At 46.2% G+C, this 19,169-nt stretch overlaps 1 protein-coding gene across 2 annotated transcripts in view; it reads right to left on the bottom strand.

Moving 5' to 3' along the window:
• SCY1 (SECY homolog 1) overlaps positions 1 to 18,393 on the bottom strand; it is a 78,651-nt gene extending 60,258 nt beyond the window's left edge. Inside the window, exon 1 of one of the 2 annotated variants that reach the window (XM_086792329.1) lies at positions 18,106 to 18,393. In XM_086792329.1, coding sequence (XP_086648455.1) covers positions 18,106 to 18,320 — 215 coding nt within the window. In that variant the 5' untranslated portion in view covers positions 18,321 to 18,393. The remainder of the gene's footprint in view (positions 1 to 18,105) is intronic. The other variant, XM_086792328.1, reaches the window with a different exon arrangement.
• Between the last annotated feature and the right edge of the window lie 776 nt (positions 18,394 to 19,169).

Raw genomic sequence — 19,169 nt, 5'->3', positions numbered from 1 at the left:
ACAGTACAGATTTTAAGGTCTGTACAGTCAGGTACAATACTGAAGTGGATGCAGAGAGGAAGGTACAGACAGGTACACCCACACGTGAAGCAAAGTTGTTGAAACAAGTGTGCAAGTACAGACTGGTACATTCACTTCCTCCGGTGCAGATCCACGAGCTGATTTTGGTAAGCTCTGAATTTGTTCATCTCTTTCTCTTTCCATTGGCTTATGTCTGTTGCAGATTTTAGCTATCTGGCCTCTTGTGAGAGGAGGGGTACGGCAGATTGAAAAGGGTGGAGACAGAGATTGAACAGTGAATGTGTGTTGTGCTAAGTTGTTGAACCATGTGCATGAGATATGCCAGATGTATGCTCAAGGCTATCCTGCTAAATGGTCTTGGTTGATCGGAGGGAGGCACAGAGTGTTGCTTTGAGACACAGATCTGTGTGTGTGAATCCTCTATGCTAAGAGGTATTGTGGGCTGCCAGATTGGCCATACAGGTGTACTCTCTTGGCTGGTTTTGTTGTACTCAGCCTTACATATTTTTGAAATTGAATAAAGAAATACCGCAAGGGGCGCCAAGCTTTGGGGCCAACAGGTGTCGTTTTATTTTCAGATTTGGGGCACTCTAGCTCCAATCATTTTTGTTTTCATATCTAGACTACAAGTGGTTTTCATATCTAGACTACAAGTGGAAGGGTGACTGCCAGTCTACCGCACTTTGGTTTATACTAGAGGCCGGTTTCAAGGTTCCGTTGCTGGGACCAATCATCAACTTTCTAAAGGGGGTGAGCTCGTGGTTGCCTCGTGGAAAGTCATCGCCGAAAAATTCAGCAAGCATGTCTGATACAGAGGATGAGTACTTTTATCATGAAGAGGAAGAGCAAGAGACCTCTTGTGAGAGAAATGCATCTGAGGATATTTTTGCAGGAGAACAGGCTGCAGACGATGAGCATTATGAGGATGTAACACAGCCAGAAGATGTACTTGGTAAAGAGGATGATGATGCTCGGTTTAAAGATCGTTTGGCTAGTGTTATGGATGTGTTTATGCAACTCACACAAAGTGAGAAGTTTGCTGAATTTATGAGATCCCGTACAGAGCCCGAAAAGAAGAAGATGAAGGTTCGTTCTAAGAACCTTCCTCAGGGTCATAGTGGTGCCATCCCACAAGATCCATCTTTTGGCCAGTTTCCAAACATGCAGCATGCTTATGGTGCAAACTCACAGAGTTCCTTCTTTGGACAGCCATCTATTCCTCAGCAGACTATGCATCCAGGTTATTTTGGTGGTGGCTCGGTGTTCCAATCTATGACTGGGGGTTATCCTCAGGGAGGCATGGGTATGCTAGGGCCTTCTGGAGCTAATTTTCAGCCTGGTATGCAGGGGTGTATGGTGGTATGCAGTCCGGTATGCAAGGAAATATGTTTGGGAGCATGCAACTTGGAATGCAAGCAAATATGTATAGTGGCATGCAACCAGGTATGCATAATGGAATGTTTGGAAACATGGCTGGAATGTATGGTATGCCAGGTGTGGGAATGGGAAATGTTGACCCTATGATGGGCATGAATGTTGGGGGCAGCAATCTTGCGAAGCCACTTCCATACGATAATCTAACGCCTATGGGAAAGGCGAAGGATTATAAGGAAGGGGGAGCTGCAATGAAGTTTGATACATTCAGTGGAGCCAAAGATAAATTGAAAGCACTTAACTTTTTACAACAGTTTGATGCTGCTTTTTCTGGTGGGAATTACACAAAGTCCTCTAAAGTGAGAAAAGCTGCCACTTTTCTCAAAGGCAATGCTTTGCAGTGGTGGTCTACTCTTCTTTTGCAGGGCATAGCACCCACTACTTGGGTACAATTTAAACAGGTCTTCTCTTCTGTATGGCTCACATCTACATTTGAGGTGGATGTTATGACTGCATGGCACAAGTTGGATGCTTCAAAGTGTGAGAATTTGGAAGATTATAACAAGAAGTTTTGGGAAGCTTTACTCCCAGTGACTTCTTACCGTGCAGTGCCTTTGTTTGAGCAAGTAGAGAAGTATTGTTGTGGGCTACCCAAGGAGGTACGAGATTCTTGTATCAAGACTCGAGTAACGAACATGTCACAGATGATAGAGAATGCTATGACAGCTAATGCGTTACTCACTGGAGGATCATCTGGGTTTAAAGGCAGTAAGAACTTGAGCAAGAAAGCTGAAAAATCTAGGCATGCTTCACGTGATGCTAAAGGATCTTCAGAGACACGGTATAAGAAGTTGCCAATGCCCAAGAGAACTTCTGAGGAAAGACAGGCTTTGAGAGATGCTCGGAAATGTTTTTCCTGTACTGAAGAGGGACATATGTCATTCAATTGTCCCAAGAGAAAGTCCCAAAAGGACTCTGACAATAAAGGAGAACCCAAGTCAAAGAAACCAAAACCTTCTGTAGGGTTAGTTCCTGATCTTGTGGGGGAACAGCCAGGTGAAGAGACAGAGTTGTGCAGGGCATAGGGCAAAAAGAGAGATCAGAATGCCTTGATATTCTTTGACACAGGTGCTAGAACCAACTTCATTTCACCAGATTTGGCTGGCCGATTGGGGATCCGTGCCGAGGAGATGGGGCCGTTATATGAGGCTAACATGGCTTGTCCAGGGTATGCAGAACCCGTTACTCCTATCATTGGGAAGCTCAGGCTTCATTTGCAGGGTTATGTGGACAGCGAAGAGTTCTTCATCATGCCACTTGATGGCTGTGATGTTTTGTTGGGTATGCCATGGTGCCACAGAGTACATGCGGTGGTGGATACATACAATAGGAAAATCACTTTGACTCATAGAGGGAAAGAACATGTCTTGGATGTGAAACTCAAAGGGGAATCTCTTCCTATTGTATCCGCTTCGGCGATTTCATTAGTAATGAAAAAGCATCTTTCTGCGTACTTGATTTATGTAAAGGATGCAAAAGATGATGAGTCTAAATCTAATTTGTCTATGTTAGATAAGGACAGGACTGATTTCTTATGTGGGTTTCAAGATTGTTTTTCCGAGTCATTGCTAGGAGAACTTCCTCCTGAGAGGCCAGAAGATCATGCCATTGATCTAATTCCTGGTAGTACTCCACCGAATAGACCACCGTACCGTGTTAGTGCAGCCCAATAGGAAGAAATTATGAGTCAGGTGTAGGAGCTTTTGAATAAAGGGTTGATACAGCCTAGCTCATCACCCTTTTGCTCACCTGTACTCTTAGTGCAAAAGAAGGATGGTTCTTGGCGCATGTGTATTGATTACAGGGCGCTGAACAAGAATACCATCAAGAATCGATTCTCCATACCGAGGATCGATGACATTTTGGACCGCTTACAGGGCTCTACAGTCTTTAGTCGCATTGACTTAAAAAGCGGGTATCATCAGATACGAATTAGACCCGAGGATGTGCATAAGACAGCATTCCGAACCACGTTTGGGTTGTATGAGTTCTTGGTTATGCCCTTTGGTTTGACAAATGCACCTGCCACATTTAACAGAATGATGGACAGGATTTTCAGGCCTCATAGAGCATTTGTGGGCACATTCTTTGATGATATGATTGTGCATTCACAAACTGAGGAAGAGCATAGAAGGCATTTGGCCATTGTGTTTGCAGAACTCAGAAACCGTAGGCTGGTTGTTAATGGCAAAAAGAGTGAGTTCTTTTTGCAGGAGATACATTTCTTGGGACATATTGTGTCTAAGCATGGAGTCCGTATGGATCCAGCAAAGGTGGAGGCAATTCTTAATTGGCCAGATTTGAGGACCATGCATGATGTACGCAGCTTTCTAGGATTGTGTTCCTATTATAGGCGGTACATACGGTACTTTGCTGAAATTGCTTCGCCTCTTCATGCCTTGACAAAAAAGGCAACTCCGTTTAAATGGGCTGATCAGGAAATTACAGCATTCAAAAAGCTCAAAAAAAAGCTTACTTCGGATCCAGTATTGGTGTTATCGGACCTCCGAAAGGCTTTTGTTGTCCAGTGTGATGCATGTGGAAGCAGCATTGGTGCAGTTCTCATGCAAGAGGGACATGTGATAGCCTATGAGAGTAGAATATTGCAAGATGCCGAGAAGCATTTACAAGTTTATGAGAAGGAGATGTTGGCTGTAATTCACGCTCTTTCTACATGAAAACACTACTTGCTTGGGGCTGATTTCACTGTGCAGACAGATCATCAGACCTTGCGTTATTTCCTCACGCAGACTAAGCTTTCAGAGAAGCATATGCGTTGGGCAAACTTTTTGTCTATGTTTCACTTCCAGATTGTGCATGTGGAAGGCAAAAAGAATGTAGTGGCAGATGCTTTGTCACGCAAGCCACAGGTCTCTGCAGTTTCACTTGCTTATCATCATGAGCTTGATGAAATGAAAGAGCAGTATGCCCATATGAGGACTTTGGCAGGGTGTATGATTAGATATCTGAGGGTCAGCGGCATGAGCATTATACTCTCAGAGATGGATTTTTACTGATGCATGGCAGACTGTGTGTTACCAAGCCATTGCGACTCAAGGTTATGATTGAAAGTCATGCTCCACCGTATGCAGGTCATAGAGGTATTGACGCCACGGTAAAAACAGTGGAGACTTTCTTTTATTGGCCAACCTTGAGAAGAGATGTTGATGCCTTTGTTAGGCAATGCATCGTATGTCAAAAGGTAAAGTTTGACCGTCAAAAGACACCAGGGTTATTACAACCTTTACCTATTCCAGATAGACCTTGGGAGAGCATTGCCATGGATTTTATATTTGATCTTCCACGGACACAAACGGGCAATGATGGCATTTGGACTATCATATGCAGGTTCAGTAAGCAGGCTCACTTCATTCCCGTGCGTAAGACGATCAAAGTGCATCATATGGTGAAGTTGTTCATGGCGAACATCTTCAAGTATCATGGCTTGCCTACGTCTATCATTAGTGACCGTGATCCACGGATGACGAGTTTGTTCAAGAGAGGGTTGTTTGACAACATGGGTACAACTCTCAAGTTTTCATCGTCATTTCATCCACAAACAGATGGTTAGTCAGAAGAGGCTAACTCTGCAGTGTTGGATCTTCTCAAGTGTTATGTGTCAGAGCACAAGCAACAATGGGAAAAGTATCTTCCTTTGGTGGAGTTTGCGTATAACAACACTGTACATACCTCGACAATCAAAGCGCCTTTTGAGATTGTGGAAGGAGGGAAGAAGATACCACCCATTTTGCACACAAAGGATAAGATCTTTGAGGCTGATCAGTATGTGGAAAACATGGATGAAGCTTATTGGAGAGTTAAGTTGGCACTCCAGAAAACTCAGCAGAAGCAAAAGAAAGCCGCAGACCGTCATAGACGTAATTTAGAGTTTGCATGGGCATGGTGGTTGCTGAGTCAAAATATCAAATGATTCACATGTGGGGTGCCCGGACAGAGATAATGATGTGTGGACATCCCTAGGTGTGAAGGGGGGAACTAGAACATTAATATTTTAATGTTATATGTGTGGTTGCCCCTAGGCCTTAGTGGCCTCTAGGGAACTTTAATAATTATTAAAGTTGGGGCCCTAGGACAAATTTGGAGAGGGGGCAACTCCACTTTTGGAGTGCATGCCTCTCTCTTTTCATTCTCTCTCTTGCTTTTGGGAGACATGCGTGCAATCTCAATCGTGGAGAAGAGGAGAAGAAAACGTGGGAAGCTGGTCGACTGTTTTCCTTGGGATTTTGCTACTGTTTACTGTGCAGACCTGCCCGTACAGTCCACGTGTGCAAGTCTACGACTGCTGCAGGACAGGCGGCTGTCTTCTCTGCTGCATGCTTTGCTGGTACAGGCGGCGTAGACAGGGGTTGAGCAGGTACAGGCGGCGCTGTGGGTGCTGCTGAGGTTGTACTGCATGTACAACTGTACGGACAGCAGGTACACATCTGTACAACTGCTGACAGGTGGTTGTACTGCAGGTACAGAACTGTACCATTAGGTACAGTCGGGTACAACAAGAGCAGGCGCACCAGTACACTCAAGCGACAACAGAACTGTCCGTACAGTTCTGTACGGACTGATTCAAATAGGTGTGCAGAGGCTGTACGGACTGGTACAGTACAGATTTTAAGGTCTGTACAGTCAGGTACAATACTGAAGTGGATGCAGGGAGGAAGGTACAGACAGGTACACCCACACGTGAAGCAAAGTTGTTGAAACAAGTGTGCAAGTACAGACTGGTACATTCACTTCCTCCGGTGCAGATCCACGAGCTGATTTTGGTAAGCTCTGAATTTGTTCATCCATCTCTCTTTCCATTGGCTTATGTCTGTTGCAGATTTTAGCTATCTGGCCCCTTGTGAGAGGAGGGGTACGGCAGATTGAAAAGGGTGGAGACAGAGATTGAACAGTGAATGTGTGTTGTGCTGAGTTGTTGAACCATGTGCATGAGATATGCCAGATGTATGCTCAAGGCTATCCTGCTAAATGGTCTTGGTTGATCGGAGGGAGGCACAGAGTGTTGCTTTGAGACACAGATCTGTGTGTGTGAATCCTCTGTGCTAAGAGGTATTGTGGGCTGCCAGATTGGCCATACAGGTGTACTCTCTTGGCTGGTTTTGTTGTACTCAGCCTTACATATTTTTGAAATCGAATAAAGAAATACCGCAAGGGGCGCCAAGCTTTGGGGCCAACAGGTGTCGTTTTATTTTCAGATTTGGGGCACTCTAGCTCCAATCATTTTTGTTTTCATATCTAGACTACAAGTGGAAGGGTGACTGCCAGTCTACCGCACTTTGGTTTATACCAGAGGCCGGTTTCACCTCTTCAAATGTGTCTCTTCATCTCCTATATAAGAGACCTATTGTAATCAGTTTAATCAATTCAATTCAATCTTCTCTCAAGTGTTCTCTTCGAATAGCCACATCCCTTCGACAAATGGTAATCAAAGACGAGTAAAATGCTGAGTACTGAGTGGGCAAGTGTGACAGCAACGTTATGGCCATGTCTTCTGACGATATCTCCTTCCCAGCCTAAAGAACTTCCTGCTGAAGAGCTTGCAGCTTGTTAATATGCTCCCTCATCGTCGACGACTTTGCAGGGCTCATAACCTGCATGTGTACTTCCAAGGAAATCCTCTTCATGGGTGATACCCTGTTGTAAAGAGAGGCCAAATGCTACCATATACCTCTGGCCAACATCATATGCTTTACATGATTGATTACCTGCGGTGTGCAATTGAGAAAGATTGTGCCTCCCGATCCCTTCGGATCGACGATAACTCCCCTTCCTCTACTTCCGACCGTGGAACCCCAACAACGACGAAATCAACGAGGTCGTCAGGCTCCAGAACAGATTCCATCATAACCTTCCATATGCCGTAGTTGTTCCCGTCCAACTAACGGTCCACCGGGAACGTGGGGAGTGTCGGGATCTTCACATGCCTCTCGGCCATCTCTAGCAGATCTGCCATTGCGGGGATGTACTCTGAAAAGGATGCGTGGGTGGGAACAAAAAAGAACTAACACCTACAAGTGGCTGTCCAGCAAATCAGCCCGCCGTCCTCTTGCTTCTCTTCCCGAACAATCCCGAACAGTCCACCAATCAGCAACACAACAGTCCCCCTCTTGCTCACACAAATCCCAAGAACTATCTAGAGCGTAGGCTCTAATACCATGTCAGAATGCGCAGCGGAGATGATGACCAGATCTAGGAACACTAGAGCAAAACGCAATGCAGAAAATAACAACACAAGAGATAGAGAGGTAGAGGCGTGTAACTCTCCTCTATATACACAAAAGAATCCCAGAAATGATACAATGGTGACAAGGGGGCTGGGGGCCATTTTATATGGCCCCCCAACAGCAGTCGGCTTGCTGTAGGGCAGCCGACAGGATCATGTCCACACCACGACTGGTAATAAACCAGTCGGCCAGTATTGTGAACAATCGACCAGCACCAAAAAGTGTCCACACAGTCGGCCAGCACCAAGAAGGTGTCCACATAGTCGGCCAGCACCAGTAAACTAATGCAGCAGCAGTCGGCTACAGACAAGGATATCCTGCCACCTCAGAGCTGCCTCCCAAGCCACAAAAAATGGGGAAAAATGGGGGGAAAATGCGGGGAGTGAGGAAAAATGATAAGACACCTACAAAGGGCGGGCACACCCACAACAGAGGCCCTGGTGTATATATATAGATAGGAGATGACTTCTAACAACAGGTACCTATTTGTATGGACTTCACTACAGTCGCAGGATCTCCTTGCACGGTTACATGGACTCCGACTGGGCTGGTGACCTCGATTCTCGACGTTCTCATGGTGGTTATTTGTTCTCCCTCGGATCTGCCCCTTTCTCTTGGTCTAGCAAAAAGCAGGATACTGTTGCAGGTTCTTCAGCAAAGGCCGAATACCGGGCCATCTATGATGCCACCACTGAGGTTATGTATCTTCGTCAACTTCTTTCCGACATGCGCGTCATCAGGTTACCAGCAGCATTAACTTCACCACCTACATCGCCTACACCAAGTTCACTTTGTCGTCTACATCAAGTGATCTCCAACGTGTAAGCGTTAACTTCACCTACTACATCGCCTACACCAACCTTCTAGCCATAGATCACACGCTTGAAATCGCCAACCTTCCAACACCCTCCCTCGATTCAAGCTCTGCAAGCCACCGAGGCGCGAGGGGGTCGCCCAGGACCACACATGCCTAAGCCGCCCAGGACCACACAAGCCCGGGCTCTGATACCATGTCACAATGCGCAGCAGAAGACTAACGCACGTAGGAGACGCATCACCATCGAGCACCACGAACACCCCCAATGGACACTGCAGCATCCCTCCAGCGGGCTCCCATCTCCCGGTGAGCTGCCTCCCAAAACACCGGCCGGAGGAGATGACTATGACAAGGTGCCACTGTAGCCTATATATGGCTCTTCAACTTCCCATGCTTCCACTTATGGGATAATCCAAGGCACCTTCTAGCCATAGATCACATGCTCAAAATCGCCAACCTTCCAACATGTTGGTCCCATCTCTGCAACTAGCACGTCAGGGGGATCCACTGTTGGAACGAGTAATTCTGGTTCCAGTGGAAGTGCGCCGCCTGCACCTATTCCTTCTACACAAGAACAGCTCAGATGGGATGCTAAAGATGGGCATTCTCATATCTTGATTGCTCTCTTGTGTAAACGGCAAGTCATACCTCATATATGTTCATGTACTTATTCTAAAAGTGCATGGGATATACTTACCTCTTTATATCAGATCCGCAATGAGCTCGTGTAACGTATCTCCAAAAAAAAGCTTGACTTGGAGCATATGACTAAGGGTGATTCTATGGATATTTCTCACCTGTGTTAAGGATTTGTGAGAGCACTTAAATCAATATTCATGAGGTTGTACCTAACAGTTCACTTGTCTCTACAGTTCTCAATGGTTTGCCTGAATCCTATCAAGGATTTGCTACGACTCTTCACCTCTCGACGAAGAGAAATACAGATTTGTCTACATTTGATGATTTGGTAGCTCTCTTGTTACAGAAAGAGCAATCTCATTCCAACCGGAACAACATGATTGTTACAAATCAAGCTTTTGCTACCTCCTATCATGGCAAAGGAAAATCTAGGGCTGGTTCTAGTGCTAAACCTAAGGGCAAAGAACAAGCCCATTCAGATCCTCCTAAGTCTAAAGAGGAGAAAATTGAGAAGAAGAAGAGATGCAACTATTGTCGAAAACAAAGAGCATGGAGTGTGCCATATCCATCACAGTTCGGTTCTTGTGCTCGACCACTCCATTTTGTGAGGGGAGTTGGTGGAGGTGAGTTGGCATTTAATGCCCTGTTCTTGGCGAGCAATCCCAATCGAGACGCCCATTTGATTAGTGACTAACTGAACCCACGTGGAAAAGTATTGGAAGGCATCTGATTTATGCTTCAAGAAATACACTCATAGAGTGTGTCATAGGGCAGGTGACCATAGTGAAAGTGCCATAGTCATTCAGTGTCTGAAGGAGCTCTAGTCACATAGGCAAGAACCCGATGAAACTCAGAACCCTCGGAAGATGGCTAAGATAAAAAAGTAGACATCCGGTATAAGCCATCCTTTTGTGCTTGACCTCCAGCAACAACAAGACCGATAGTCTCATCAATCACCTCTACAACTCGCTTGTTGAAGTAAACTCCATGATCGAGTTGGGTCAGCACGGATACAAAAAGTAAATTGAGGCCCAAGTTAGGAACAAGATAGACATTGTCCGATGTTGCCTGATTGGGGCTTGTGTTGGTGTCAAATAAAACGGTGCCAACAAATTTGATGGGCATCAATGTGTTGTTGCCACATCGAACTTCACACTTAGCACGTCGCTGAGAGATGAAAATGTCAGCATTGCGTGCCATATGGTGTGTAGCTCCACTGTCAACTACCCAATTGGCCGGATGGCCACACGGAAGTTTTGGGTGAGCTTCGATGATAGGCACAAAAAGATCATAAGGTAACTGACAAATCTGAATAAGGGCAAACGCTTCCACATGTGGACTGCCTCGTCTAGGTCATCGTTTCTTCTTCCTTCTGGAAAAGTGACCAAAATCAACCTCAAATGTGACTTGAGCGACATTAACCAAGGGGTCGGGATGTGGTGTAAGAGATGACCATTCAGACATCTCTTTCGGGGTGGCAAAAGAAATTGATTGGGTGGGGGGCCTTGAGCTACTTGACCAGTGGGTCGCCACGGAGATGATCTAGGCCAATTCATACCATTGCCTTGTTGTGGGTTCCTTGGGGGGGAACCCTGTAGAGTAGATGCTGGATTATTACCTCCTCTTGACCGCCAATTAGGGGCATTGTTGCCACCTTGGTTGTTTTGGCGATTCAAGTTAGTGGGGTTGTTACCTCTATTTTTCTTGGCTTTAATGCCACACTCATCATCAACATGTCCAAGCATTTGGCAATGAGTGCAAAATCTGTTCTTTTTGGGAATCTTCTAAGTTCTACCAGTAGGGAGTGGGGTGTTGAGGTAGGGTTTTTGGGATCAGTATTGTTGCCTTGAGGTTTGCCGTGATTACCGGAGTTGTTGTTCCCCTTCCCTTGCTACCCTTTTTGAGTAGAGGTGGTATTGGACACAATATTGTTGCCTTGAGGTTTGCCGTGATTACCGGAGTTGCTGTTCCCCTTCCCTTGCTGCCCTTTTTGAGTATTGGACACAATCGCCCCCTCTTGAGTAGAGGAGGAAGACTTAGTGGGATGAAACTCGGCATGCAACCGAGCGAAGCGCAAGAGTTGGCACTCACACTCATATAGGTTAGGCATAGGCTCTAGACTAATGATCTGTGTGACAAAAGTAAAGAAACTAGGAGGCAACTTGTTTAGTAAAGTGAAAACCTGGTCTTCCTAAGACTTGGCGGAGCCAATCGTGGCCTACTCCGCATTAAGGCGTCGGTATTCAGCAACCTTAACGATCAGGTCATCACTCTCTTTTATAGAGAAAAGTTGGATTTCATGTTCGAGATCAATGCGACGCGTGCTATCACATGCTGCATCTCTCTCTACAAGGTGTGCCCATCTGTCAACAAAGACATAGGGGAACTGCTAGAGTTGTGAATGAAACTTCGGTAGAAGACCTTGCATGAGCTCCATAATGGCAGTGGCATTCCTAGCCTCCCAATGGCGGATAACTTCAGGAGGTGCTAGTGAGGGGTGTGGTTTTGGTTCAAGTACCTTCACCAGGCTCCAAGAACCTTGGGAAGTGAAAACTTGTTCCATAAGATTAGCCCAAGTGGTGTAATTAGACCCATATCCGGATAAAGAGTGAGGAGAAACTCCAGAAAATCCACTAATACCAAGCACAAGTGTAGGACCTGGCGAGGGTACTCCATAAGATGAAATATAAGGTTGGGCACTTAGCACAGGTGGAATGCCTGGCTGAGGCACAAATCCTTGAGTGGGCACATAAGTAGGAAAAGGAGTAGTGCCAAAGATGGGTTGGTAAACAACCTGATACCCTAGAATGCTGGGTGGCACCACAGTGCCAGAAGACAGTGTGCTGATAGATACCTCTGTTGGGTAAAACCCATACGCAGGACCCAATGGGACTGCAGCCGATAATGGTTGCACGCCAACACTAGCAGGAAGAGACATGGGTTGAGTGGGAGGATTTTGTGCTTGAGGTTGTGCAGTATTCCAAAACACATTAGGAGCAAGAACAGAAGGTGAACCAAAAGAGAAAACAATGTTACCTTCTTGAACACCAGTAATTTGGGAGTGAATTCTGCTCCTAGATCCTCCTCTATTTGGGTTCACATAATTCCAGGAATCGAGAGTAGTTGATGGTAGCATATGTTGAACCTGTGCTACAGAAGAAGACATCCAGGCAGAACATAAGTACTCAAAGGCACATACGAACTTGACGTAGTCACCGACAGAGTTGATGACAATGGATCTCCAAACGACCGAGGAGGCACATGTCCTTCTTGAGAAAAAGTCCCATACCGAAGTCCAGGCCGTCGGCTAGACTGAGCAACAGGGTTCTCCAAATGAGGCTAGATACCTGGGTCTAGGTCTGGCACACTGGCTGTAGGTATGTATCCTCCTTTAGAAGTGAAGTCTGATAAGCTCGGAGAAGTAAGACAAGATGCCGAGGGTGTAGATGGTGAGTAGGTGTAAATGGGCTGGTCATCTCCCAATGAAAGACCTCGAATGGGGATCTCCAGTGAATAAGAAGTCCCATCCTCCGTGTGATCTATATCTGAATAAGGAGAATCAACATCTGGTAAGAAAGGCTAATCCTCCGGAATCATGGGTAGACGATCCATACTATGTGCTCTCAAGGTCTTCAATCCCTTTGCTCACGATAGCTATAATACCATGTGAGGGCAAAAGGACGAAAGGACCAAACATATGAGAGATCAGAACAAATCAACACAGCGTGAAATAGTGAGTGTATATATGATGAAATCCAGTACAAGAGCTCAGTGTGAGACTCTGAAGGAGCAGAGAGGGCTGCTGTCCCGTGATAATGCAGAGGGTGGAGAAGGCCACAATCCAAGGCAGATGGTAGGCTGCTGTCCCGAAGAAATGAGCAGAGAGGGTTGTCGTCCCGATGTCGAGGTAAAGGAGTAGAGAGGGCTGCTGTCCCGGTGATGATGAATGAGGGCGGAGAGGGCCACGATCCCGAGGTGGTAGATGCTCAAGTAAAACTGCTGAAAAGCAGCAGAGAGGGCTGCTAACCCATGTGCTGTAGATAAAAATGATGATATACTTTAGGCGGGAGCTACTGCAGAACAACTCCTGAGAAACGTTGAAGTGCAGTAGACGAAGGCTGCTGCAGAAGAGTAGTTGTAGGTAAAAACGCAGATTGAAGAGGATGCTCAGCCGGTAGATGCGAAAACACCAGCAGCAGAAGAAGGTAAAGATGCGCTGCCTATAGATGAAGAAGCACTGGCTGCAACAAGACTCCGAGCAATATTATTCTATATGGTTGTGAATAATGTTGAGTTTCTTATATATGCAGGACTGCTGGTCGGTCAGGCAACAAGCTGTCGGCCAGCAGGAAAGACAAGTAAAATGCCAAAAAATACCCTTTTGGGCTGGATAAAATAGCAGGTTTAGGCATGTTTTCACACACACCACATTATGGCCGGAACAGCTGCCACCCCCCCAAAGAATAGTTCCGGTAGAGAAGTTGGCAATACAAGCGTGAGGGTGCCAAGCACTAGATTTCCAAGAACAATACGAAAACCCAATAAAAAAGATAATCCTAGCCCCAAGCCACTAAGCAAGAGGAAAGAGTCCTCTACCAAGCCACTACGCAAGGGGAGACCACCACCCAAGTCCAAGACAAGGGGTGTTTCGATCTTCACACCACGTACTTGGCAATCTAGCTGTACGGACACCCACTCTATCTCTAGCGAAGCTAGCCTAGGGGTGTAACCCTCAAGCCTGCCCTAGCCAAGCCAGGCACTAGATAATCTCAAGCGCCAAGCCCTTAGTCTTCAATCAGCAACAAATTCGATTGAAAAGATGAAATTTTAGCAATCAAGTTGTTACATGCACCGAAGCACTATGTCTTCTTTCAGCCCTAAGCACCTTTCATGGGAACATCTTGATGGAAAACACAAAGGGGAGAGAGAGAGAGAGAGAGAGAGAGCTGTATTAACGTCTACTAGAGGCCGAACTCGACCTATGAGACAAATCAATGTACAACTGTCAATGTCTTCTGGATGTCTAGAAAAAAAAGGACAAAATGAACATGAAATAAAGTATGAAAGTACTGAGCTAGTGGGGGGGTGTGATGGATGGAGCACTACTGCTAGAGGCTCAGTATGCAACCTATATGCGTAGGGTATACAAGAATGCAATGCATATCTGTCTAGCTCCAACCAATACCATAATGGGGGTGTAATATGTGATACATAGGCGATGGCGAGGCAAAAATACCTCAAAGCATGATCTCCGGGTGTGAGTGTAAGTAAGCTAGCCGCTCCTGGATATGGTGCTGATGTCGAGCCCGTATCTCTGTGATCTCCCTCTGATGTAGTCTAGGAGTCTGGTAGCCTGGTGCTCTCGTTCTCCGTCTAGCTCGGAGGTCCACAACACGCTAAGTGTAACCCCCCTCCTGAGTCAGGGTAGGCACTGGGATAGATCTCTGGAAGAAATCAGTGAGCTGGAGCTGGAGCCTCTCCCTGTGGTATGAGTCCGTATCAGTGTCTCTCTATGGCGCTGTGTCTCTAACAAGAACTGGCCAAATCTGCGCTGGTCTGCGGACTGCATGATCTGGCGGAGTGAGGAATGTCCACTGAAGATGGTGGTGTATCTCTCTCTAATGACACTATATGCTCTAGGTTTGCCCCAAAGGTAGCTACAAAACCTATTCTATGACCTATCCCAATAGGGGACTAGATACCAAGAGTAAAACATGCACAAGCCTTATTATATAGGCCCCGTGAGAGTCCCCAACCTGGCTGACCTACTGTTGGCCAACAGAAAAAGACAAATAAATATTATCTTTTGCTGCCAACCAGCCCAATAGCACTTTGCGTACCCTTCCGACCTGTTTTTGCACCCATAGGACACCTTTTGGAATCCTCCTGTGCCCTGCTCATGCCCTCAGTCTACTATTTATCTGCTGCAAATCAAGGATTAGCATGTCCATGTGCATACACATGACATCCCCTTCTACTAAACTAGGACCCTGGATGACTGTCATCATCCCTTTGTCTCCACATGGACTCCCAAACTTGTCATCCTTCCCTTCCTGGCAGCCTTCTCACTGAAAACCTTGCCTTAGGTTTCTGATTCCACTCCAAAGTCTCATGTAGATCTGTGCATCTATTCCACTTGTCCCCTAGCCCTTCGTGCCTTGTCCCTAAACACTTTCTTTGGTCTTCTATTGAGTCTAGCATCCTCACTCCACCCCTTGGATGATCATCATCCTTTGGAACCATTTTCTTGAAAGCCTTTCCTGGTGTGCCCGAGTGGCATCCGACTCACACGGCTGCCATTCCCCTTGGGTCTTGTGGAAAACCACCAACCAACCTCCTGGGAACTTCTTCCATGTCATGTGTTACTCTCCTTGGACTATGCACCTTCATCTAGGACACCAGTGCTTGGCATCGCTGAACCTAATACTGATACAATGTTGCCTGGTCACCACACCACCAAAAGATCAAGACATGGGCGATGGTTTCATCCATGCGCAATGCAGTAAGGGTAGGTGGGACATGGGCAGCAACAATATCTCAGAATCAGCCTTAAGCTCCGATGCCAATGTTACATGCGCAGAAGCTCTATGTCTTCTTTCAGCCCTCAACACCTTTCATAGGAACATCCTGATGCAAAACGCAAAGAAGAGATGGAGAGAAGAGAGAGAGAGAGAGAGCTGTATTTTCAGTATATTTATAAAGTACAAAAAGGTACATGTCTTGGCAGCCCTAGGCATGCCCAAAAGGTAGCTACAAAACCTATTCTATGACTTATCCCAATAAAGACTAGATACCAAGAGAAACATGCACAAGCCTTATGTAGGCCCCGTGAGAGTCCCCAACCTGGCCGACCTTCTATCGGCCAGTAGAAAAAGACAAATAAATGTCTTTTTCTGCTTATCAGCCCAGTAGCACTTCCCATACCCTTCCGACCTATTCCTGCACCTATAGGATGCCTTTTGGTATCTTCATGTGCCCTGCTCATGCCCTCAGTCTATTGTTTATCTGCTGCAAATCAGGAATTAGCCTTGGGGTTAGCATGCCCATGTGCATGCACGTGACACTAGTACATTTCCAGGCACCTGACACCTCCCGGGGAAGAGTCTATGAAGAAAACCACTAGGCACAGGCTCTCAAGCAAAAGATATCACTGAAAAACAGATCGACCAGCAGGTTTGAACACTTCTGGGGTGTAGGGAACAGCCGGCCAGCAGTGTGGCAGAGAGGTAAGAGCATCAGGCGCCTGCAGGGAGCTGGTTATACTGCTGAAAACAGGCCGTACACGACAAGGTGGGCTGGAGATAATGCAAAAAGGCCCTTCGGCCCTTTCTCCTTGGCGCCTACCCATGTGTCACGTGCACACCAGTCAGGTGTACAGTGACATGGCATCATTAGCATCATCAGGCATTATTCTAGCATTTATGCAATTTTATAGGCATTTTTCACGCATTTATGGGGCAGCCGACAGCAAGTTATGGACATTGCATCTGGCCGACAGCCTTTATGCTGGCCGACCAGCAGCATTCATGCATATATATACAGGCGCCTCTCCATTCAGTCATTCAAGTTGATCATAGCAGCATTCAGCAGTGTGTTCTCCAACGCATCTCCTCCAGGAAGCATTGGGAGTAGCATAATCAGCAAACGCATCATCCTCAGCCTCATTTTCAGCAAACGCATCATCATCAGCCCTCAGACCTGCAAACGCATCTGCGTTTCATCATCAGGTCAGCATTCAGCATCTGTTCCAAAGCCTCCCTTCAGCGTTTCCTTCCCTGGAAACAAGGGAAAGATAGTGGACAGCAGTTCCTTCAGTTCATCCCGCATATTCAGCATATAGGCAGCATATTCAGCAGTACAGATCCATTTGGATCTCTTTGTAACCGCATTCATTCATCTAATATAGCTGCATTGCATTGACACAGATTTGTCTCTCTCTTAAACATCATTAAGTGCAGTTTAGTCAGACTAAGGTTGTGTTTACGACGGTCATAAGTTCTCACATGTCACATTGGTATCAGAGCGTTACAGGGTAACTAGCCTTAGAGCATGTTCAGTTCATCAGTCATTCAGTCAGTCATCATTTTTATCGCTTCCGCACAGTTAAACCCAGTTCTCAAAATTTTGCAAGCCACCCTTAGGGATTTTCCCCTCAGGTCTGCATCAGTAACCCATCCATCTGCATTCTTGCACAGCATCTAGGGTTGCACATGGCTTGCATAACAATCATCTTAGCAGTCATCTTAGCAGTCAGTCTTGCATACATGTTACCCATGAACTCTCAGGAAAGAAGGACATCCATCATCAAAGGAGGACATAAGTTTGGACTTCAACTGGCAGCAGCAGGGAGTTTCTCTTCCACAGAAGACGGAAGTTTGCTCCAACATCGCCTCAGGAGGTTCAGAGCTTCAGGTACGACGGAGATGGTAGGTGAAAGGTTTCCAGAGGCAGGTCAAGGGTGACTCAGGTATTTGCCATTCAGTTCCCGCAGTACATAGAGTCATGGCTCAACGGATTTCACTCCTGCAGACGGCCTCAGTCCCGGCAACAGAAGACAGAAGGGGGCAGTGGTTCGGCCTCGCTCCATTGGTATAGTGGCATCTTTGCGCCACAAGTAGTAATGGCTTCCATGTACAAGTTAACCTAATCTAACAGTGATATAAGCATATGGCAAGTGCTATGCTGCTTATGAATTTTAATTTTTTCAAGGTGTTAAACTCGCGACCTGGATTGGGTAGGGCAGAAAGAAGCAAGCTGCCCACTGGGGCAACAGCGGACTGCTATGGAAATTTTCTATAAGGAGCTGTTTGAATTGGATAACACATTTTGAATGACAGTAAGACAGATACTATGGCAGAAGGAGGAAATCATGCTACAGTTTCTGTACAATCAAAGTAAATATATGACAAACGCTATGGTAGCAAGAAAAAATGAGATTATGGTGAAACTTACAAGGCATTCAGAGGGGTGGGGAAGCTCCATTCGGACGGTCGCCTTCTCCAGAGGGGAGAAGCAGGAGCGAGGGCAGCCCTGCAAGACAGGAGAGGTCGGGGGCTTCTGCTGCTGCATAGCTCGAAACGCTGAGGTGAGTGCAGATGTCTGGAAGATTGAAGAAACCCCAACTTCGGATGCGGGGGAGCTCCGGTAGCAGCAGCCACCTTTGCCATGGCTACCTGTTGCTCTCTCTCGAATAACAAGAGAAGAAGAACTCTCTCTTTTTAAGTCAGCGTCCTTTGAAATGGATAATTTATTTAATTTTTAAGGAAACAGAGATTCTTTTATACGATCATAGCCACAAGCCAACGGATCACACATATGATCCATATGGCCCACTATCTCTTCATAAGGTACTCATGGGTGTTGCACGTGTGTATTGTGAGCGCGACTCGTGAGTGTCTATTCGTGTGCACCTATGCATGTGTGCTTGTGTGTGTGTGTGTGTGTGTGAGAGAGTGTGTGTGAGTGTGAGAGAGAGAGAGAGAGAGAGAGAGAGAGAAGAGAGAACTTTTTAACGTCGTAGGAAACTATCCCAAGAGAGAGAGAGAGAGAGAAAATTAACGTGTACAATGGCCCCAGGGTCTATGAGACCAAAAGATGTTACAAATGATCCATGAGTAAATTGGATGTTAAACAGAACAAAGCTGCCAAAAGAAATTTTAGGCCAGTGAACTCTGTAGGCCCTGTGTACAATGGAGTTGAAATAAAAACCTGATGTGCCAAAAGAAAAATAAATTACACGGACCCATGACAGCAGAGCCGAAATGAAAACCTCGTGTGTCTTCCTCTTCTATGATTGTGTACATATAAGTAATGTCCACCATGCATGGGGGAGTTGCTTAGTGGTGTTGAAGAACGTTGTGAATCCAGAGGTCATGAGAGTAGAGGGTTTGAGTCTATGGAGGCGGGGTGTTTGGCTCTCTAAAGGGCATGTCTATCTCGGAGGACTCCATGAGTGTGTGGTGCTAGCATGCCACTAGCATGGGGTGTACTCACTCTATGGGGCTGCCTAACCGTCC

The sequence above is a fragment of the Cibotium barometz genome, chromosome 58 (genome assembly GCF_041138505.1).
Source record: "Cibotium barometz isolate CiBa-2024 chromosome 58, ASM4113850v1, whole genome shotgun sequence".
NCBI classification, from domain to species: domain Eukaryota; kingdom Viridiplantae; phylum Streptophyta; class Polypodiopsida; order Cyatheales; family Cibotiaceae; genus Cibotium; species Cibotium barometz.
Note: the sequence above shows the minus strand (reverse complement) of the source record. Positions and strands in the feature narration are given on the sequence as shown.